The sequence below is a fragment of the Macaca mulatta genome, chromosome 9, assembly GCF_049350105.2.
Source record: "Macaca mulatta isolate MMU2019108-1 chromosome 9, T2T-MMU8v2.0, whole genome shotgun sequence".
In the NCBI taxonomy this organism is placed as follows: Eukaryota; Metazoa; Chordata; class Mammalia; order Primates; family Cercopithecidae; genus Macaca; species Macaca mulatta.
In genome coordinates, this window is record NC_133414.1 from 105,012,975 (window position 1) to 105,035,376 (window position 22,402).

At 54.9% G+C, this 22,402-nt stretch overlaps 2 protein-coding genes across 3 annotated transcripts; both read left to right on the forward strand.

Moving 5' to 3' along the window:
- The first annotated feature begins 792 nt into the window (after positions 1 to 792).
- CYP26C1 (cytochrome P450 family 26 subfamily C member 1) lies at positions 793 to 14,247 on the forward strand. Its single transcript, XM_015147699.3, has 6 exons — positions 793 to 1,469; positions 2,011 to 2,235; positions 2,720 to 2,995; positions 4,352 to 4,507; positions 6,418 to 6,747; positions 8,771 to 14,247. Exons 1-6 carry the CDS (start codon positions 1,266 to 1,268, stop codon positions 9,146 to 9,148), a joined length of 1,569 nt encoding a protein of 522 aa, XP_015003185.3. The 5' UTR covers positions 793 to 1,265; the 3' UTR covers positions 9,149 to 14,247.
- On the forward strand, positions 13,904 to 18,313 carry CYP26A1 (cytochrome P450 family 26 subfamily A member 1). 2 transcript variants are annotated; one of them, XM_077945092.1, is made up of 7 exons: positions 13,904 to 14,263; positions 14,738 to 14,962; positions 15,209 to 15,499; positions 15,579 to 15,737; positions 16,259 to 16,393; positions 16,995 to 17,147; positions 17,419 to 17,950. In XM_077945092.1, exons 2-7 carry the CDS (start codon positions 14,756 to 14,758, stop codon positions 17,758 to 17,760), a joined length of 1,287 nt encoding a protein of 428 aa, XP_077801218.1. In that variant the 5' UTR covers positions 13,904 to 14,263; positions 14,738 to 14,755; the 3' UTR covers positions 17,761 to 17,950.
- Positions 18,314 to 22,402: the final 4,089 nt, after the last annotated feature.

The following is a 22,402-nucleotide window of genomic DNA, read 5'->3' on the forward strand; positions in this document are numbered from 1 at the left end:
ACGAGTGAGTCCTGGGGCATTTGGAGCCCTTGAATGGGACGCACAAAGCCCAAAACGCAGCAGTGTAGATTGACAAGAGTCGTCGGGCAAACTTGGGGGAGGGAGGGAAGGATGTGCAGGGAAAGATGAATTTGGTCCTTGAGACCGGAAAGGTGCTGTTGGGTATCCGCTTCTGGAGGCTTAGGACGTCTTTATGAAGCCTAGGGCAGCAGTGGAACTGCCATCTTTGGAAGGATACCTGATGTGGTAGATCAGAGAGCCGGGAGAGGTGGTTAGCTGTCGGAGAATCTCGGCTGCGCTATCCCTCGTGGGCTTTTGCGATGCCAACGCAGGCGTCGACGACTGCAGTTTCCCTGAAATAGTCGGAGCAAAGGAGAGAAAAGCCCAGTTCTTTCACCTTGGAGTGGCGAGAGAAGGGCACCTAGAAGCTCGAAGGCGGGGACCGAAGAGAGAGCCAGCAGCCGGGGGTGGGCCAGGAGCGCTGTGGGGCGCAAGCCTGGGTCAATTCTGCGCGTTGGGTTCGCCCACTTTCCGAGCGCTGAGAAGAGCCGGGAAGCTCTGGCGCGAACCCGCAGGTCCTGCGAGGCGAGCCCCTAGCCCAGCTCGAGCGCCCCAGCGCCTGCCACTCCCTACTCAGAGCCCCTCCGTGAGTGCGCCACTGCCCACTGCCTCCAATCACCACTCTGCGTGGAGCGCTTTAAATATGCAAAGACACGTCACGTTGTGTGAACCGGGATCGGTCCGTAGGGAGGGAGCCAATATCTATATAAACATGTCCAGGGTGGGCCAAGAAGGGTTAAACGACTGGAGGAGGGAGAGGTGGGGCGGGGGTCTGCAGACCAGGTTGGTAACACTGGTGAGTTGCTCTTCTTTCGCCCTCCTTCGCTGCTTCTATGCAAAGGGTGCTGAGCCCGGGGGTGGGGGGGAGGTGGGAGGTGCCCCGCGGAGCGGGGAGTAAGCGTTCCCGAGGCAGCGGGCACCTTCGAGAGGGACTGGCATTTGGGCCCAGGAGCCAGGAGAAAGTTCTGAGTGCACCGGCCTCGAGGAAGTCACGTTCCCTAAGGGCGCACGGTCACTACCGTCTTTCACCGCCTGTCTGTTTTTAGAACGGAGTTCTCAGCGGAGCTTATAAATCTCGGACTTGGCTCCCAAACCCCAGGCCTTTTGCGGACGGAACAGGTGAGCACTGCGCACTGCTCGCGCCCGGGTTCTTGCGTCCCCTTCTGTCCCTGCGCTCTGAGCGGCCTGGCCCCCGCGGGCTCATCATGTTCCCTTGGGGGCTGAGCTGCCTGTCAGTGCTGGGGGCGGCAGGCACTGCTGTCCTGTGCGCGGGCCTGCTGCTCAGCCTGGCCCAGCACCTCTGGACCCTCCGCTGGATGCTGAGCCGGGATCGGGCCTCCACCCTGCCTCTGCCCAAGGGCTCCATGGGCTGGCCCTTCTTCGGCGAAACGCTGCACTGGTTAGTTCAGGTGAGCAGTCCTTCGACCCCGAGCGCTAATACGGTCCCTTCTCCCTCTGGCTCCCACTGGACTCTCCTCAGTCTCAATGCCCATGGGATTTGTAGCCAGTCCCTGCCCATCGCCCACGACCCGGGGAAGCGCGCACAACTCTCGCCTTTGCCTGGCTCCTCCGTTCCCTCGAAGGGACCTCAAGTCATTGGAATTCTCCCCAGAGCAACTCCCCGACACAATGCAGGGGGTAAACAGAAGGGGTTTTAGGAAGGAGTCTGAGGAGCACGTCCTGTAAGCATAGAAAAGGAGCCTGAGGCTTGTCTCAGCTGTGAGCCCTTGGGCGCTCACATCTTCATTCTGGGTCTGTTTCCTCATCTCACCAATAGGAACAGGAGCATGTACATTCCCATAGTGTAGTTGCCAGGCCCACTGGGGATCTTGTTTTGTAAACGCGCCAGCCAGAGACAGAGTTGTGATCAAAAGGCAGCTGGGAGGTCTGGGTCAGATCCCCGGCCCAGGCCCAGAAGCTCCAGCTCTCCACGCTCCGCCTCGCTCGCAGGGCTCGCGCTTCCACAGTTCCCGCCGAGAGCGCTATGGGACAGTGTTCAAGACGCACCTGCTGGGCAGGCCAGTGATCCGCGTGAGCGGCGCGGAGAACGTGCGCACCATCCTGCTGGGCGAGCACCGCCTGGTGCGCAGCCAGTGGCCACAGAGCGCGCACATCCTGCTGGGCTCGCACACACTGCTTGGTGCGGTCGGCGAGCCACACCGGCGGCGGCGCAAGGTGAGTGGAAACGGGAATGGGTCGTAGAAAGGTCGGATCCGCGGTCCCCAGCATCTGCCATGGGCCAAGCCGGGGCCCCGGTGTTGGATTCACTGTGAACCTGACCAAGGTCCCTGGTAACCAGCGGGTGGCCTTGGACGGGTCCGTTATCTTCAGCTTCTGTTTACAGAGTTAGGACTGCTCTAAAAGGTTCTTTCATCTCCCATCTTCCGTGGCTGTTATAGCAGAAGCGCTGGAGACTCAGACCTAGAGAGGGGCCAGGAAGACTTCTTAGAGGAGATGGCAGCGGGAGCCTGGATGGATGGGAGGGACTGTGTGCATCAGAGCAGAACTGGAGGGAAAGGCGAAAGCAAAAGCCAGCAAGTTTAGGTCTGGGCCTCTTAGAAGAGGGGGAAAGGACCGGAACTGGCCTCTTGGCTACTCCGGAATCGCCAAGCAGAGGAGGCCCGACCGCCGCCAGCGCTGATCACGCGCGCTCCCACAGGTCCTGGCGCGCGTGTTCAGCCGCGCCGCGCTGGAGCGCTACGTGCCGCGCCTGCAGGGGGCGCTGCGGCATGAGGTGCGCTCCTGGTGCGCGGCTGGCGGGCCGGTCTCAGTCTACGACGCCGCTAAAGCGCTCACCTTCCGCATGGCCGCACGCATCCTGCTGGGGTTGCGGCTGGACGAGGCGCAGTGCGCCACGCTGGCCCGGACCTTCGAGCAGCTCGTGGAGAACCTCTTCTCACTGCCTCTGGACGTTCCCTTCAGTGGCCTGCGCAAGGTACGGCTGCCCGGGCTCCAGACCTTCTTCTGGGACTCCGCGGCGCGGACGGGCCTCCCAGACCCAGACGGGACGCCCACGGCGCACCCCGCGCGTCCGTCACCTCTGCTGGGGAACGGCAGCGAGGTCCGGGGGTGGGAGGCGTCGTGGCGGTGGCGTGGCGGTGGGCTCTGGGCCTGGCCTCTGTGCTGGTTCGCTGGTGTGACCTGGGGCTGGCCACACGCCCTCCGTGGGACCCCTGCCGCTACGCGCTCCAGCCTTAGCAAGCGCAAGCCGCCAGAGTTTGGGGTCCGACTCCTTCCCACAGCGGCGCCTCTGGGGCCGGCCTCCATCACTTATTCGGAAGCCCAGATGGCTGTGGAACCGAGGAGAGCGTGAGGGCTGCAGATGCGCCCTGGCCCAGCCCGGCGCCAACCCCCGACCCAAGGGGTTGGGCGTCAGCTCCACAGGCCCTGGATCCGCTAGGTTTCTGGATCAGAGAACCGCTGCTTCTCCAGACTTCAGAACAATGGGCAGGACCCGGAGAGCAGCTAGGATGCCCCAACCCGCCTTTTGGTCCCCCTGTTCTGGGACTTCCCACTGTTTGATTCCCTGGTTTTCAGTCACCTGCATAAAAATAATATGTGTAAAGGATCATGCTATATGCTGATCACCGTGGATACATTTTCTGATCTAATCCTTGCAGCCTGCAAGGTGTTATTATTCTCATTTTATTGGCCAAACTTATTTTATTGACTTCCCAAGATCACACCGTTAGTAGGGGCAGACACAGAACTTGAACCCCATCTCCTCTGACTATGGAACTCAAGTGCTGAATTACAGTGCTTTCCCGTGGTGGGGGGGGGTGGGGATGCTTTTGCTGTGGCTATTCCCTGAACTCTGGAGAGGCATCCCCTCTTGCCCACGCCCTTACAGAGGCTAATGCTTACAACATCCAATAGTATCCTCTAAGTCAGAGCTTTGCTGGGTGCATCAAGGTGCCCCAGCCTGAGCCTACTGCAGAGAAAGGGCAATGGGCTGACCCTAGCCGCACTGGGCTCTGTGCCAGGCATGGACATGGACAGCTGTGTGACTCTGGGCAATTGCTTGACCTCTCTGAACCTCAGCATCCTCTCCTCAGGATGATAGTAACTCTGCTGTGGCTTAGAGGGGGCTTGTGATAATCAAGACAGAATGGTGTTTGTGGACAGTGGATATATCCCTGACCATTTACTGAGCCCAGCCATATGCCAGGCCAGGAGCTAAGCTGGGGAGGTGTTAACACAAGGATGTTGGCAGAGCCAGTGCTGAGAAGGTTTTCTCGGTAAGTGGCCAGGCCTGGCCCCCTTAGCCTTCCTGCCCCATCTTTCTTCTCAGGGCATCCGGGCAAGGGACCAGCTGCATCAGCACCTGGAGGGGGCCATTTCTGAGAAGCTTCATGAGGACAAGGCTGCAGAGCCGGGTGATGCCCTGGAGCTGATCATTCACAGTGCAAGGGAGCTGGGCCATGAGCCCTCCATGCAGGAGCTGAAGGTGGGTGCTGAGAGGCTGCTCCTTCTCCCCTCTTTTGCATCCCCAGCAGATCCCTACACCAATGCTGCATCCCCAGAGCCACATCCTGTGTAGCCCCACTTTGAGGCACAGGCAGTCCTCAAGATGAGGGGCAAGAGGAGACCTGGGTTCCAGTAATGACTCAGCCACACTCACTAGCTGTGCAGCCTTCAGCCAGCTGCCACACTGGTCAGTAGGAGACTTGAAGGCAAGAATGCTAGGCCCATCTTTGCAGGTTTCTGGCCACAAACGGCTCTCTCTCCATTCCTTCCCCCACTGCCCTTTCTGCCACTCCATGCCTTTGCCTCTGCTGTCCCCCTGCCTACAAAGCCCTCATTATTCATTTTTTCTACAAACTCTAAGGGGCTCAGGATCAAACTCCACATCCTCAAAGTTCCCTTCTTCCTTCCAAAATCACCTCTCTCCTTCTATGAGCTGCCTTGGCACCTGGCACCTCTATCTGTCTGTCTCGTTGCTGTGGATCTCCTGGAGAATTAGGACCCCTCCCCTTGTACACACATCACACACACAGTGGAGGGGAGGTGGGAAGCTTTGGAATGGCCCCAGGACTTGCTTGAGCACTCAAAAAGGAGTGGAGAAGTTGGGGGGAGGGGAAGTTACAAATAGGGAGACCTCAATCTTCCATAAGCAACTCCCACCCATCCTTTCTTGGGCCTCAGTTTCCCACTTTCTACCAGACATCCCTGAAGGGTGGGCCTCAGCTTTAGCTTCTTTTCTGAGAATGGAACTAATAAGAACATGAGCAATGGGCTCATGAGTCCTGGGGGAGCCAGGTGGACAGGGACTGTTCAGGGCTAAGGGGAGTGGAGTAGAAAGGAGTAGACAGGACTGGGGAGGAGTGACAGCACCCTCCAGGTTCTCAGGAAGGGACTCACTAGCCAGGAATCTTCAATTCTGGGCTGGACATCAGGGGCCAGGCAGGGAGTCTCCATCCCAGTTACCCTCTTGTCTGGGGCAGGGCGGGTTAGTGAGCAACCAGGTCATTCATTCCACAAATATTATGATGTACCTATTCAGTGCTGGACTCCACACTGGGACTGGGAATACAGTGGTGAGTGAAACACAGCCCATGTCCTCCAGGTTCAGGAAGGGAAGGAACACGTTCATCCTGTGATAGCAGGAATCAGTGTATAAAACAAACGGTGGGTGCTTCCAGCAAGGAAGACACTGGGACCTGAGAGGACAGAGGCAGGGCATTGGAGCCTGGAGGATGAAGCCACCAGGCCCCTTGCGTGCCCTTCCTGGGCAGAGCAGACCAGGAAAACATTTAGTGACTCCCTGGGACCATTCCGGTAGGGAGAGGATGAAACCATGATGCCGACATTGGTACGAGGCTGGCACTGCTGCTGCAGGTGCCTTTGTTGCACTGCAACCATTGTCAGGCTGTTCCGCTGGGGTTGGCGGTGGCACCACAGGTGGTTAAGAGCTCTGGACTCCTAAGCCCGCCTGCCGGGAGTGCTAGCTGTAGGGACCTTGAGCACTTCTCTGGAGCCTCCGTTTTCAACTCCATAAAACAAGAGCAGCAATTGTGTCTCACAGAGGGGAGGTGAGAACCGAATGAATGAATATGCTTAAAGCACTAAGAAGAGTGCACAGAGTAAGTTCCCGCGTTCTCTCTGGGAACCATCGCAAGGTGCGTGGAGAGATCCTAATTTTACCTGTTGCTATAGGTGACTTTCCCAAGTGGCGGACTTGGGATTTAATCGACTTCAAAACGGTGCACGCAGTCGCGGCGGTAATAGCACTTCCCTGCCCCCTGGCTTTGCGCAATAGTAAATTTGAGTGCTTTTTCATCTCTACGGGGCCGTCGAGTCAGCGCCCCGGGCGACTGCACCGCCGGAGACTCAGTGCCGCACGGGGCTGTCTTGCAGGAGTCGGCTGTGGAGCTCCTCTTCGCCGCCTTCTTCACCACGGCCAGTGCCAGCACCTCGCTCGTCCTGCTGCTACTGCAGCACCCGGCCGCCATCGCTAAGATTCGGGAAGAGCTGGTGGCGCAGGGGCTGGGACGCGCGTGCGGCTGCGCGCCTGGGGCCGCGGGGGGCTGCGTGGGGCCCCCGCCCGACTGCGGCTGCGAGCCCGACCTCAGCCTCGCGGCGCTGGGCAGTCTGCGCTACGTCGACTGCGTGGTCAAGGAGGTGCTGCGCCTCCTGCCGCCGGTGTCCGGGGGCTACCGCACCGCGCTGCGCACCTTCGAGCTCGACGTAAGTGCGCCGCGCCGGCCCATGGCCAGCCTCCTGCCTCCTGCCTCCTGCCTCCTGCCTCCTGCCTCCTACCTCCTACCTCCTGCCGCCTGCCGCGGCGCCCAGGTGGGAGGAGGGCGGAGGGACTCGGACGGCGAGGTCTCCTCTTTTGCTCTCAGAGCCTCAGCCTTCGGTCCTGTAAAATGGGCTGAGCCTTGTTTCACGTCCCCGGATCCCCGGCTGAGGGACGCAAAGTCTGGCGAGCCGGCAAGGTTAGGGATCTCGTACCCTTCAGCTTTTGGCAGCGGTCCGGAACGGTCAACTGAATGAGAGCCGAGTTTTAGAATAAAAACACTCTTTTATCCGTGCAGCACCCCCTCCCAGCCAGTGAGTGTGGATGGAGAACAAAGAGAACCCCTCAGTATGTCCTGTACTCCACCCCTTTGGCTCCCTCGCAAGAGCAAGGAATCCCTCATTGCGACCCGTCCAGGGCTCTGGCTGGGGCCAGATTCCAGGGGAGGGAGGAATTAAAATACCGGGTAGACACTTCATCTCTGATCAGGCCGGTTTGGGCTGAGCAAGGTTAAGGTCTAGAACTGACTCCATCTCTGTATGACCTTGGGCAGTTCCCTCTTCACTCTGGGCCTCAGTTTACTCTCTGCAAGGAAGCTGTCTTTCCAGCTCTGATGCTCCATCCAGGTGGGGCTGGGCTGTGGGGGTATGGTGGTGGCCTCAGGCAGTGGTGCTCTGGCTGTGCCAAACTGCGGGTGTGTGCCTGAAAGGCTGTCACTGCAGTCCCCTGAGCACCATGCTTGGTGACTGGGTGGCTCCAGGCAAAGATGGGCATTCCACAGTGAACATTTGTGGCACAGTGCGTGCCAGGGTTCAGGAGGTATCAAAGGGACTGGGACTCTACCCTGGAGGAGCTCCACTGGGAGAGGAAGGGGCCAGGCCTGACAGCCTCAGCCCACTTGTGGTGTGAAGAGAGTGATCCCTAGTGCTGGACGACAGCAACACATTTTGAGAGCTGGAGTCTGAACTGGAGCAGTGAAAGTTTAGAATGGGAGAGCCCATTACAGAGAGAGCAGACTCAGACAAAGGTGGATGTTGAGAAGTGTCTTGGATGTGGGATCAGTCTTGGAACGCAAGCTTCATTCTGCAGGCGCTGGAGTGCCCTACAAGACCTTAGGGAAGCACAGAATCAGGGAGGTGAGCAGAGGACAGGAAAGGGTCTTAGCCACCCTCCAGTTCACAGATGAGAACACTGATGTCTAGAGAGGAGAGAGAGCTCCTGGGATGATTCCAAGATGTTCTGTTCCACAGTTAGAAACTTTTAAGTATTCACCCTGGAACTTGATATGAGGGCAGCAGTGTAGTCAAGGGGTTGAAAGACATATCAAAAAGCCAAATGGTTGAAAATGCTAGGGGTGGGCAGAGGGAACATGAAAGCTGCCTTTGAGCATTTTAGGGAGGGCCAATTTGATTCGCATGTGCGCCTTCTTAAAGTGTGGTACCAAATCTGAACATTATTGTCCAGCTGATGGATGGGAAGGACGGAAAGTTTTCAGTTCAATGCAAAGGAGAGCTCCACCATAGAACTGACCTCGAGGAATTGTCATGTGCATTTCTCCCACTCTAGCAACTGGTAGATGTAGCACTGGAATTTAGGTCTTCTGATCTAAGGTCAGAAGAAAAAAAGACAAAACCAAACGGGAACATAACTAATAGTTACTGTTTACTGAATACTCATATGTGCCAAGTCCTTAATTTGAATCTTCACCAACAAAGTGGGCATTTTTCCTCTCATTTTTTTTTCAATGAGGAAACTGAAGCTCAGAGAGGCTGCGCATCTAGCCCAAGGTCATACATTTCACCAGTGAAGGAGTTGAGATTGGAACACAGAGCTTTCTCCTTGTTTCCGGATTAATCGCGGGTTCCTCCCGGTTTTCGGAAGCCTGATGAAAGCACCGGGGTGGAGGGTCAGTTCAGGGCACCCCGTTTCCAGGTGCCTCGTGGTCAGGCTGGTCTCCTCGCCTCTCTGCAGGGCTACCAGATCCCCAAGGGCTGGAGCGTGATGTATAGCATCCGGGACACGCACGAGACGGCTGCGGTGTACCGCAGCCCTCCCGAAGGCTTCGACCCAGAGCGCTTCGGCGCAGCGCGCGAAGATTCGCGGGGCGCCTCCAGCCGTTTCCATTACATCCCGTTCGGCGGCGGTGCGCGCAGCTGCCTCGGCCAGGAGCTGGCGCAAACCGTGCTCCAGCTGCTAGCTGTGGAGCTGGTGCGCACCGCGCGCTGGGAGCTGGCCACACCCGCCTTCCCCGCCATGCAGACGGTGCCCATCGTGCACCCAGTGGACGGGCTACGGCTCTTTTTCCACCCCCTCGCGCCTTTGGTTGCGGGGGATGGGCTATGCCTCTGACATGCTTGCGCTGTAGGACACATTTTGGACGGTGGCTGTGGCGCGCACGCAGCGCCAACCATCTGCGGCTCCCCATTGTAGCGTAGCGCGCCCACTAGTTCACTCGTGCAACAGTCGTTCAACAAATGTTCGCCAAACGCCGATGTGTGCCGGACTCGAGGGAGGAGGAGCGCGAGCTACTGCTGCAGCGCCAGAGAAGCATCTAAGCCCATGGGAAGATGCCTTCTGCGCTCCACGCCCAGAGGAAGGAAAAGGTCGTGGGCCAAGCAGGAATGGAGGAAATAGATAGATCCTCACGAGATGCTGCTTGGCTTCCCCATCCCGAGCCAATCCAGGGAGGGTGCATGAATGGGGGAAGGCGGGGTAGGGGTGGCAGGGGAGTGGGGATATTGCAACTCCGAAACCTTGCAGAGAGACCCGACGCGCGCAGTGGGACCTGCAACCCTTGTAAGGAAGCGGGGACGCCGTGGGCGCAACCCCGGCCTGGCTTTGGGCCATAGAAAAACACGCAGAGGACGCCCAACGGAAGGCCCTCTGGCAGCTGGCCTCTGGCTTCGTGCGCCTTGGCCACTCTGCCGGTCTCGGCGGAAACTCGGAACTGTGGGCACTTCCAGGGCTTGAAAGGGCTCAAGGTCACCGGATTCTGCTGGCGACTTCTTAAAAGGAAAAATTCCTACTTTAAGAACGCATTTACTCTTTTCATGTATACAGGGGAGAATAGGCACACCAACACGTCTCCACCGCTGAATTATTTTCATGGGAGGTTGAGACATAATTAGAGAGGCTTGAGATATTTGTACCAAAAATAGGAAGGCCACGAAATAAAGTGTCTTGGGAGCGGTTGAGTGAGGAGGCTAGGGCTTAGCTGGGCAGCTCCTCCCTGCGGGGAAGGCACTAGGGTGCAGGGTTGGGGAGGCCGGGGAAGGACCCACTATACCCAGAGAGGGGCTGGGAGCTGGGCAGCCTGGGGCCTGGGCTACCCTGACTTCTCTCTGAATATAACCCCAGAATCTGGGCTGTGAATTGTCTCCAGGTTTCAGGGACCTTATTTTTATTTTTATTTTTTTTTGAGACAGGGTCTTCCTCTGTGGCCCAGGCTGGAGTGTAGTGGCACAACCAGCTCACTGCCACCTCTGCCTCTTGTGCTCAAGCCATCCTCCCATCTCAGCCTCCCAAGTAGCTGGGACCACAGGCACGTGCCACAATGCCTAGCTAATTTTTTCTATTTTTAGTAGAGATGGGGTTTCACCATGTCACCCAGGCTGATCTCAAACTCTTGGGCTTAAGCGATCCATCTGCCTTGCCTTCCCAAAGTGCTGGGGTTACAGGTGTGACCCACCACGCCCTGGAGTCACTCCTTTCCAGTGACTCCAGTGTAGTCCCTGCGCCCTCACCCCTCCCTGCCATTTCAGGGACTTCTGGTTTTACGGCTTCACCATCCTCTCTATCACAGAGGAGAAATTGAGGAGCAATTGAGGTGAATGACTCACCTGAGAAGCCCAGTAGTAGGCTCCTGGACTCCCCAGCCAGTGCTCTCCTCCACCCCTATCCCTTCACTCTTCTGCCCCAACCTCTGTTCCTGTGGCCATCAGGTGGGGCTGAACCGTTTGGCCTCCTTTTCATGATAAGCCCTAGCTTGACTTGAGGACTCTCTCAATTGTTCCAGTACAGAGGTTCCAACCAGTGTTTAAATCAAAGCCAAAAGCATCCATGTCATCATTCCAACAGCCCACTTCAATCTGCCACCCAGCTTCCAACAGGCTGGGGCAGCTGGACGTAAGGGGTGAGCCAGGGAAGTAGCTGCCCAGGCCTGAGCTGACCCCTTAGTGAACCAGAAGAAAGCCAGTGCCCTCCTGACCTCATGCTTAAGGTGGATCCCAGGGCCAGAAGGAAGGGGGACACAGCAGGCACTTACAGGGTTGGTAGCTCCAGAGTGCAGCGGGCCCTTCCGACCTGGGCTGACACCATAACCCCCACACAGTGCAATTCATCACCCATTGCCAGTCAAGGCCTGGCGCCAGGCCCTGAGCTCGGTAGACGCCAGGGGCAGCAAAGGTGGCAGGATGTGAGCCTGCCCTAAGAGTGCTCTTGCAAATGCAGAGGACAGCCTGGCCTGAGAAGCATGGGTTTGGGTGAGGATGAGAAGGATGCAGGCTTCAGGGTTGGTTGTGATTTAGAGAGAGGAGAGAAGAATGGGGTAGGAACCCTCAGAAGCAGGTCGGTTGAGCTGGTTCCAAGAAGGCCTGGTTGACCTGCACTGGGGTCTGGAATAACTATAAGCCTCTGTAGGGGTGGCTCCAATTTTAATTTTCCATGGGTACATCATGCTCAGTAATTTCAAGGGATATCGGAGCTCCTGTTTTAGTAGCTGCAGATTCTATGGGGAAGGAGCAGAGGAGGTTCCTTCCCTCCTGCACTTGATATGCTCTGGAGGGAGGCAGACAAGAAATAAACTAGCAAACAAAAGGGTAAGAATATGTCCAGTGGTGATAAGCGCTGTCATGGAAATAAAACAGGCCTGTGATAGAGAGTGTCTGGGGCTAAATTAGGCTGGATGGGTGGGGGGAACCTTGGAGGAGGTGACATTTAACTTTGGAAGGAACCAGCCAGGCCTGAGGGAGGGGTGTGGCATGCAGAGGGAGCAGCAGGTATAGAACCCTGAGACAGGAATGCATGTTCAGAAATGAGAAGGGGGGCTGAAAGGAGAAAACTGGAGGTGGACTGTTTTGTTGTGACTCCAGTCTAGTCCCTGCACCCTCACCCCTCCCTACCAGCAAAACAAAAAAAACAAAAAAACAAAAAAAGACTCCGCATCCCGCCTCTTAGCAATAGGGAGGCTGTTTTGTAAACATCTTGGAAACAAGTTGTTTTTCAGTGAACCCACCCCCCTCCCCGCCCACCACCACCCACGAAAGCTTGGCAAGATTTCTAGATCAAAGTTCCTATTGGGCTGGTAATTTATTGACACCCCCCCCGCCCTGCCCCCCTTCAAGATGTCCTTTAATGATCGTTCACTCTCAAATTTAATCCTTTCCTGCCGGACGCCCCCGCTGGCCTCGATGTGCAGATAGATTAAAACGTTTTTTTCCCTGCGGCAATTTCCAGCGTGCAGGCCCCGCTCATCTTGTGACCCGGCGTGCGCTGAACTTGGCGAGGTGGCCCCGCAGAGTTCACTCGGATGTCACGGTCCGGCCTGCAGGGGTCACAGGCGGGTCAGGCCCGAGGATTGGGAATGGGCCCCAGGTCACGTCCCCGTTCGCCGGCTTTGCACCCCGGCCGGAGGCGCTGTCCAGAAAGGGGCGGACCCGGGATTTCTGAGAATTACCTCCAGCTCGATTGGCCTGGCTTCCTGCAGTGGCCAGAGGTTGGCTCGCCGTGTTTACAGCCACCAAATCGTTTGCCGGAGACTGAAACCCTGCCCAGAGCCTCTGAAACACTGGGCAGGTTATGGGGAAACGCTGACCCCCGGAAACACGCCCTGTGGCGGCGACTCGGGCTTGAAGCGTCGCTAGGATTGCGCGGGTCCCTCCAACCTCTGCAGGTATTTCCTGATACCTCCGGGTTTGGGGACCACCGCGAGAAGGGCAACGCATTTAAGCTCTCAGGAGCAGAGTTTTCCACCTCCAAGAGACGCTTTCCAAGGCGTGCGGCGTGCTTCTGCCAGAGTCAGTGTTCGGTTCTAAACAAATGCAGGTCATTCTGTTTCATTTTCGGCGCCGCTGGTGCGTTCAGCGCCCAAACCCAGGTAGCGTGTGGCCCTGGCTGGTCCCGAGCCGGGAAGCTCCGGCAGGTGGAGAAAAGAGAGCGCAGGTGCGCGTCCCGCAGCGTCTGAGCTCCGGGCATTGGCTACAGTAGCTGCTGATTGTAGTTAGGCAAAGTACAGAAGACTTCCCAGTACAGATTCCTTCACCGCTCCCCCCGCCCCTTAGGGGTCGGCAGAGGCCTGAGTTTAGGGCCAAGCACCCCCTCACCTGGGTGATTACAGTGGCTTTACTCTGGGTGGGACTTGGGAGAGAGGAGGACTCCAGTGCCCGTTGTACTGGACAGGTAACGCAGCCTACCGTGCCCGGAGCTGGGAAGAGTAGTTGCAACCGGAGCCCCCTTTTGGGAACTCACAACCCTGAGGCTTAGACAGATCGGGAATGATCGCCTCCCTGTTAAGAAGGAGGAAACAGGCACAATGATGTGTGGTGACTTGCCCAAGGTCACGCGCAGTAGAGATGGAGCCGGGACTCGAAGCCAGGACTCCTGGGCTCCCCTTCCTCTTACACCATCTCTTTATCCTGCCAGGGCTGAGGACCCCCTTCCCTGCTGTCCAGCTGGGGCGCCAAGCCGCAGGGCCTTCAGAATGGGTGGGCTGTGCTCGTATCTCAAAGACGGGCACCAACTGCCGAGCCCCAGACGAAGTGCCCCAGGGTCGGGGATCAGGCTTGTGCAGGGTAGCACCTGGGGACCTGAGGGACCTGGATGCCCTCTTGTATACTGAAGTAGGACCTCCCAAGACTTCACAAGTGCTGGCCCCCTTGCGGGGGTTGGGGAGCTGAGAATCCCAGATCTGCCTATTGCGCCGGATGCCCCGCGGCTCTCTCTTGGACTCTGGCACTGGGCTCTTCTGCTCGATCCTTCGGAAAAGTCGGGAGGCCTGCTTTATGCATCTCTTTTGGACCTCAGTTTCCCCACTCGTGGGAGGAGGCAGCTGGACGATTCCTGAACGGACTTCCCCTTGCTTCCTCGGCAGGTGGAAGAGAGCCCACGCGGCGCCTGGAAATGGAAAGCCAGTGAAGGCTGCTTTGGGCCGGGGCAGAGGGTGGGACCCGGCGGGAGGGATTCCAAAGAGACCGCCAGGAAGGCTAGAGCTTGGAATTCCGGCTCCTCGGAGTCCTGGCCCTCCCCCACGGCCGCCTCGGAGCTCGGCACACCTTGGATGGGGGAGGCGGGCAGCTTCTAGCCGCGCACCCCAGGAGGCGCGCTCGGAGGGAAGCCGCCACCGCGCCGCCTCTGCCTCGGCGCGGAACAAACGGTTAAAGATTTTGGGCAGCGCCTCGCGGGGGGAGGAGCCAGGGGCCCAATCCGCAATTAAAGATGAACTTTGGGTGAACTAATTGTCTGACCAAGGTAACGTGGGCAGCAACCTGGGCCGCCTATAAAGCGGCCGCGCCGTGGGGTTTGGAGCGCTGGCGGCGGCGGCAGGTGGCGCGGGAGGTCGCGGCGCGCCATGGGGCTCCCGGCGCTGCTGGCCAGTGCGCTCTGCACCTTCGTGCTGCCGCTGCTGCTCTTCCTGGCTGCGATCAAGCTCTGGGACCTGTACTGCGTGAGCGGCCGCGACCGCAGTTGTGCCCTCCCATTGCCCCCCGGGACTATGGGCTTCCCCTTCTTTGGGGAAACCTTGCAGATGGTACTGCAGGTAAGGGAGCATGGGGCGGGACAGGCCGCTTTCCCGGAGCCCGGAGCGGCTCTGGGCTTCTGCTAAAGTCGGGGTAGGCGCCCCCGGGAGGCAGGCGATTGCGGCTAGGAGCAGGGCTGGCGCGAGGCGCGGCGCTCCCCGGCGCCCCCTCATGCCCGCCTCTCTCCTCGGCCTTCCTCCCACAGCGGAGGAAGTTCCTGCAGATGAAGCGCAGGAAATACGGCTTCATCTACAAGACGCATCTGTTCGGGCGGCCCACTGTGCGGGTGATGGGCGCGGACAATGTGCGGCGCATCTTGCTCGGAGAGCACCGGCTGGTGTCGGTCCACTGGCCAGCGTCGGTGCGCACCATTCTGGGATCTGGCTGCCTCTCTAACCTGCACGACTCCTCGCACAAGCAGCGCAAGAAGGTGGGGGCGGGAGGCGACGGATGGACAGGGAAGGGGACCCCATTTATGACAGGAATTCCGGCTGGTGGATGCTGGGCGCGGGCTAGCAGCTTGAGGTAGGCTAGGACCCTGTGCCATCTCCAGGTTAGCTTTCCCAGCTCGGAGAGTGCCATGTGTCTGGCAGGACTGGGGGTGTCTGGAAGGGGACGGCGGTAGACGAGAGGGGCGGATGGAGGGTTTTAACGCTCTCCGCTCCTCGGGGCTCAGGTGATTATGCGGGCCTTCAGCCGCGAGGCACTCGAGTGCTACGTGCCGGTGATCACCGAGGAAGTGGGCAGCAGCCTGGAGCAGTGGCTGAGCTGCGGCGAGCGCGGCCTCCTGGTCTACCCCGAGGTGAAGCGCCTCATGTTCCGAATAGCCATGCGCATCCTACTGGGCTGCGAACCCCAACTGGCCGGCGACGGGGACGCAGAGCAGCAGCTTGTGGAGGCCTTCGAGGAAATGACCCGCAATCTCTTCTCACTGCCCATCGACGTGCCCTTCAGCGGGCTGTACCGGGTAAGGGCGGCAAACGGGCTGCGGACTAGGGGCGCGGGACCCGGGCGTCTGCTCACCTCCGCGCGCTCTCTGCGCTCAGGGCATGAAGGCACGGAACCTCATTCACGCGCGCATCGAGCAGAACATTCGCGCCAAGATCTGCGGGCTGCGGGCATCCGAGGCGGGCAGGGGCTGCAAAGACGCGCTGCAGCTGTTGATCGAGCACTCGTGGGAGAGGGGAGAGCGGCTGGACATGCAGGTGAGTGACAGCTTCAGACCAGGCATTGCGGAGTTTGGTCCCCTGGCTTTCCAAGCGTGGTTCCTGGGGCCCCCAAAGCGCGCGCCTGGGACCCAGCTTTCTGGAGTGGGCGGCCCTCTCAGACTACAGCGATGGAATTCCGAAGGCTGAGACACCGGGTCAGGAGAGCTGCGGAAGGGGCTGCGGCGGAACTGGGAGCGTCCCCTAACCTTTCCAGGCTTCAAAGGGAAAGTTGGAATTTGCAAAAATGTTAATAAAGAACCTTGCGATTTTAATAAAACTAAGACTTTAACTCAGGAGTTTCCGGTAGAGTGGGGTCGTACTCGCCTTACTGCTCTAGCTGAACTAAAGGGACTTTGCATTTTGTTTAAAGGTATTGCTTTCCTTGACTTTCTGTCAGCAAAACATTTAGCCCTTTTAGTCTTCCCTCCAGAAATCTAAGTTCGATTCTGAGTAATCCTTCTGTCAAACCGCACGCAGACTTGTGGACTTGTGAGAACGTGGATCTTACTCTATTTTAGGCACTAAAGCAATCTTCAACCGAACTCCTCTTTGGAGGACACGAAACCACGGCCAGTGCAGCCACATCTCTGATCACTTACCTGGGGCTCTACCCACATGTTCTCCAGAAAGTGCGAGAAGAGCTGAAGAGTAAGGTAGGGAGACTGGGACTGGGGGTGTCCTTACTAGCTTAGGAAATTCAGCTGCTCCCTAGCCAACTTCCGAATAAGTCAGTGTGCTGCCTTCATTGAGTGTTTTGAAAGTGCAGGGCCCAGGGCTGTGTGAGCCAGTGGGGAGAATTAGCTTTGTGAATAAACAGGATGGAGTCTTGAGCTGTGATCCCACTTACGCAGGGTTTGACCTTGTATTCATTTCGACCCCTCCTCCACCTTTTGCTGAACCGAGGAGATTCTCAGATAGGTTCCACTTTCTTGAATTGGTGTGTCCGAGGGCATACATAGTGTGATCAGTGTGAATAGCTGATTAGTGTGGGTGGTGGTGAGTGGGAGGGTTGTGGGGGGCGGGGCGAGGGGAGAAACTTGGCCCTTCTAACTGGTGAGCAGCATTCTCTTGGGATTGTAAATAGATAGTGAATTTGGGCAGGCAAATGGCCACTAGCTGCTGTTTCCCCCTCCCAGTCTCTCCCATCATGGGGCCCTTTGGGTTTAGTCTCCAGTTAAGCCCTGTTTACGTCTGCTGGGATGATTTTATTGGAACACAAAATAACTGTTCACCTCTGTATGACTGTTTTGATAGGGTTTACTTTGCAAGAGCAATCAAGACAACAAGTTGGACATGGAAATTTTGGAACAACTTAAATACATCGGGTGTGTTATTAAGGAGACCCTTCGACTGAATCCCCCAGTTCCAGGAGGGTTTCGGGTTGCTCTGAAGACTTTTGAATTAAATGTAAGTTAAAATTCTCTTCTCTCTCCCTTTTGTTGTGGTTTAAAAAACTCCTCTCGCTTCCTTCCCTATGCTGTGGCTGCAATTCTTACGCTTTTGATCATTGTTCTGCCCTATATGAAGGTGTGTTTCAGCAACCTGGATCCACCTTTCTCTTTCTACCTCTCCCTTGCTTTTAGCTCATAATTTTCCCCAAAGATATCAGTGACTGCTTTTTGTTGTTGAAAGTTAAATTCCAGTTTGTCAGCCCTTGGGGTTTCATAATCTTTTGCAGGGATACCAGATTCCCAAGGGCTGGAATGTTATCTACAGTATCTGTGATACTCATGATGTGGCAGAGATCTTCACCAACAAGGAAGAATTTAATCCTGACCGATTCATGCTGCCTCACCCAGAGGATGCATCCAGGTTCAGCTTCATTCCATTTGGAGGAGGCCTTAGGAGCTGTGTAGGCAAAGAATTTGCAAAAATTCTTCTCAAAATATTTACAGTGGAGCTGGCCAGGCATTGTGACTGGCAGCTTCTAAATGGACCTCCTACAATGAAAACCAGTCCCACCGTGTATCCTGTGGACAATCTCCCTGCAAGATTCACCCATTTCCATGGGGAAATCTGATGAGCTTGAATGCTCAAACCTCAGACTTATTGCAAGTGTACATATGAGTTTTTAAGGAGTGTTGTGTTGACTTTATATTTAATTTCTAAATGTATATTATAATATTTATGTGTTTTGACTATATTACCACAATCTTTAAATATTAAAATAATGAATTTGTATTATTTCCAAATAAAGTAAAATTTGAAGGTACTTTTCTGGTATTTAAGATTCCTGTCGGGTAAAATTCACCAGTTTAATATTTGCTTAGTGTATTTAACCAGATTTTACAATGCCCACCTGGGCTTATCTGTGCATCTCTGTTTTCTGTGAGAAGAAATCTTAGCTGCTTTTTATGTTAACAGTTATTAGAAAATACATGTCTGTGTGTGTTATTCCAGACGTTTCTCTGTAAATTCTTCTACAGTCATTTAGATTCCCTATTTGGAAAATTGATCCAAGTTAATTAAAAAAATTTTTTGGTTTGCTTTACTTTAGGGAAAAAGGTAACACTGAGAACTGTCACTCTAACCCCTCCAGCTCATCTAACATGTCATAAACATAATAAATCTGTTCTCTGAAGTGAAGGTTTTAGATAAGACAAAGCCAGTCACTCCAGTTATGGACAGTTCTTGAGTACAATGAGACCAGAAATCACTGGCGTGTCACCTTCACTTAGAAGTTGCCTATGGCAACAGTATTAGGAAAGGCGCGTCTCTGGTTTAGATAAGCTGAGCCCAGGTTTTCTTTATTCAAAATGAGGCAGGAGGAGCAGATTTAGCAAACTGACAGATAAAGTTTTTATCTATCCCAGGCAATAGGGTGTGAGCCTGACATGACTGATAAAATGGCCCAGTCATGACCCTGTGAACCTTGGCTAACCTCCGTGAAAGCGCAGTTTTGTCACATTTCTGACCCTGGCATAGCCACGGTCTGAACTGAAGGCCAGACTCTCAATCCAGAAAGGTTAGCCCTGGTGACTTGCTTATGCAAGCACATTTTCGGTTTTGGAATGGCACAATCTGCTCACTGAACCTCTGATGACTTGTAGGTTTTAAACTTTACGTTTTTCATTACAATTTTAGAATTAGGCAATGCTGCAGAAACCAGGTGGTCTAAATAGGTGTTTGAAAAGTGTTCTGTCTACAGTTACAGTTATGTGTGCTACCTGACTGTAGTTTTTTAGGTAGAACTTGGGTTGTTCTTATTGTTGGACGACTATGAATTTTAAAGGATGTTTATGTAATAACTCATAATGCCTTCTAATGCCATTAAAAAATGAGACATTACAGGCTATATAGTTTCAGCCAAAGCTTTAGTGTACTATAGCGTGCATAGATGACTCTTCTACCCCTAACATTTGTCCATACATTTCCAGCTAGGAGCATGCTAGACTGAGGGCATAATTATTTCAGATAATTTATACAAAGGCATTTTTAAATTCAATTTAATTTATTTATTTTTCGAGACAGAGTTTCACTCTGCACCCAGGCTGGAGTGTAGTGGCATGATCTTGGCTCACTGCAACCTCCGCCTCCTGGGTTCAAGTGATTCACTTGCCTCAGCCTCCTGAGTAACTGGGATTATAGGTGCACACCACCATGCCCAGCTAATTTTTGTAATTTTGGTAGAGACGGGGGGGTTCCACCATGTTGACCAGGGTGGTCTTGAACCACTGACCTCAGGTGATCCGCCCACATTGGCCTCCCAGAGTGCTGGGATTACAGTTGTGAGCCACTGCGCCCGGCACAAAGCCATTTTACAGGTTTTTTTTTTTTTTTTTTTTAAACAATCTTGCCCTGTAGCCCAGGCTGGAGTGCAGTGGTACAATCTCAGCTCACTGCAATCTCCACCTAACGGGTTCAAGTGATTCTTGTGCCTCAGCCACCTGAGTAGCTGGGACTATAGGTGCATGCCACCATGCCCGGCTAATTTTTGTATTTTGGGTAGAGATTTGGTTTCACCACATTGGCCAGGCTGGTCTCGAACTCCTGACCTCAAGTGATTCATCCACCTCGGCCTCCCAAAGTGCTGGGATTACAGACATGAGCCACCGTGCCCCACCTAAAAGAGTTTTAATACTTTTCATTCTTTTGGAGGACAGCTGGCCTTTAAAACACTATCTTCGCTGACTCGGTGGCTCTGTTTCTCTGTGAGTGTGGTGCAGTTGGAAATCTGAGCCATCTTAACATATCATTCATTTTTTAATCTGGGGCGCTTCGAGGAAAGTGCTTCTGGTTTGCATTTCCCAGGGCTAGATTTAGCCCAATTATCCTGATCAGTTACAGAGTAGCAAAGAATTCATCTTGAAAATATGTTAAAAACACAATCTTTGATCATGTGCTTTGTGCAGAGTAAAAGCAGTCTGGAAGCGTGTGAGCAAGGCTGCTGTCTTGGACAATGGGCCTAGGTTACATCTCTCTGGGTCAAGCATGTTTTATGGCACAGGCACCTCTGGGCTGGTGTCCACGTGATGGAGAAATGATGTAGATTTGGCCAAAACTGTGGAAGGAGGGGACATGACCCCTCTTGGACTCACTCTGGAAAATGACCCTTTGGGCTCCTAGCAGCATGGTGTAGTGATAGGGGTGCTGTGCTGTCCAGGGCTGCGGGTGGATGGCCAAGTTGATGCCCTCTGCTTCCCCTTGCACAATGCCCTTTGCCCTTGCTGCCTCCCATGTTCTCTTCAATCAGGAATGTGGTGCCACCAACCACAGACCACTGTCAGGACTGAGATGGGAAAGCCTGAGGCTTCAGCATTCAGAGGGATTGGAGCCTTTAACCTAGCAAGGTCCTTGGAGGCCCAGAGAGAGACTGTAGTTTTCCTGGGGCCACACAGGGAGTGGCAGAACCAGGAAAGACTTCCAGATGCCATTTTTTTTCTGCTTTCTTTTTTTAAACAGCTAATAACACTTGCCCGATTTCTTTCTAACTCGTTGTTGCCAGACACATAATCCAGGGGTCTCAACTTCCTAACTTCCTTTTATGTCCCCTGCTACCACTCCCGTGACAGCACAGATCGGTTCTCTTGCAGGTCCCCAGAGGCGGTTGGTGAAATGGGAGCACTGAGAGGAGGTGGCTGCTCCCGGAGACTCCCTGTCCCCTGTTAGGGTTTCAGTGCTTTTTGCACCGTGTTACTCTCCAGAGATCCACAAGGGGGCGGGCTTCTCCCTTCTATGCCAGGCTCAGAGGCCAGTGGTTTTCCCCACCAGTGTCCACGAATTCCAGTGTCCAAGACTCTGACCCAGGGCCCGCTTTTACCTCGAACTGTGAGAAGCTACAGGCCACCCAGGGCTTAGGAAGTACTTAGCACCAGGCCTGGTCAAGGCTGCCTGGCCCCTCTGGAAGGGGTCACCCCAGGCTGCGCTGACCTGCGCGTCTTACAGATCCTGAAGCAGCCGCCAACCCTTGGTGGTCTGTGGGGTTAGTGGCCCAGGTTTCCAGCATTGCCCCCACACTGCCCACGTGTGACTTATGCTGCTTTCACTCTACCTGGAAAATGAGGGAGCAGGGAGCGCAGTTTACAAAGAACGCGGGTAAACTAGTCAGTGTCCGGATGACCGCAACCATGTGGGGGAGCCACCGCACAAAAGCATCTAGGGAGGAACGAGGGAAGTATAGGGAGGTTGCAGTGGCTCCTTCAGACAGTCAAACGGCTGCTGTAGTCAACACAGGCTCAGACCCGTTCTGAGGGACAGAGCATGAACCTAGGAGGGTATCTCCACCTCCTGAAATATGCTGGAAGGCAGGAACTGTGTCTCATTGTTCTAATCTTATACATTTAATCCATTTTCACATACCTCTACAACCTCCCCTGGAATGTACACGTAGTAGGTGTTCTCGGGAAGAAAAAGCTTCTTGGGGCCAATTGACACCATTTACCTTATGTTTCTCCAACTTACATGGTGCCATGTTTTTCTTTGAAAAGTGAAACTTTCATCCTTGAAAAATCTCAGCGGCTGCAAGCATACACGGCTGTGGTTTAACAGCATGTCACATTCCTGAAACCGATGCTCCACGGGTATTTGGCCAAACAAGCTTTCCTTCCTTTGAAGTAGAGTCAACTCGAGTTAGAACCCTGGGACAGGGATGAAGACTCAGCCTGGGACTACATGGTGGGTTTTCTGGGTGAGACATATCATTTTGCAATATTCATAACCACGCACCCTCAGCACAGAAGCTGCCCCACACTGCAAGATTTCTCACTGCTGCGGAGCCCTCCCTTAGTACGTTGAGGAGTTAGAAACCTGTTCACGCCTTTAGGATGGTAGATGCTTCAAGATTTTCGTTTTGTTTTTTGTTTTGAGACGGAGTCTCACTCTGTTGCCAGGCTAGAGTACAGTGACACGATCTCAGCTCATTGCAACCTCCGCCTCCCAGGTTCAAGCAATTCTCTTGCCTCAACCTCCCCAGTAGCTGGGATTACAGGCATGCTCCACCACGCCCAGCTAATTTTTGTAGTTTTAGTAGAGATGGGATTTCACCATGTTGGTAAGGATGGTCTCAATCTCTTGACTTCGTGATCCGCCGGCCTCGGCCTCCCAAAGTGCTGGGATTATAGGCATGAGCCACCGCGCTGCCCTGCTTCAAGATTTTTATCTGAAGTCACTAATGGGTTCACTTAAATGTATTGTGAAAAGAGGACCAGGTGCTTTGCTTATAA

Coding starts and splice junctions, on each gene's coding strand:
- CYP26A1 (XM_077945092.1), top strand. CDS start 14,756: ATGAAGCGCAGGAAATACGGCTTCATCTACAAGACGCATCTGTTCGGG. Junction 14,963..15,208: donor CGCACAAGCAGCGCAAGAAG/GTGGGGGCGGGA, acceptor CTCGGGGCTCAG/GTGATTATGCGGGCCTTCAG. Junction 16,394..16,994: donor GAGAAGAGCTGAAGAGTAAG/GTAGGGAGACTG, acceptor CTGTTTTGATAG/GGTTTACTTTGCAAGAGCAA.
- CYP26C1 (XM_015147699.3), top strand. CDS start 1,266: ATGTTCCCTTGGGGGCTGAGCTGCCTGTCAGTGCTGGGGGCGGCAGGC. Junction 1,470..2,010: donor CGCTGCACTGGTTAGTTCAG/GTGAGCAGTCCT, acceptor CCTCGCTCGCAG/GGCTCGCGCTTCCACAGTTC. Junction 6,748..8,770: donor TGCGCACCTTCGAGCTCGAC/GTAAGTGCGCCG, acceptor GCCTCTCTGCAG/GGCTACCAGATCCCCAAGGG.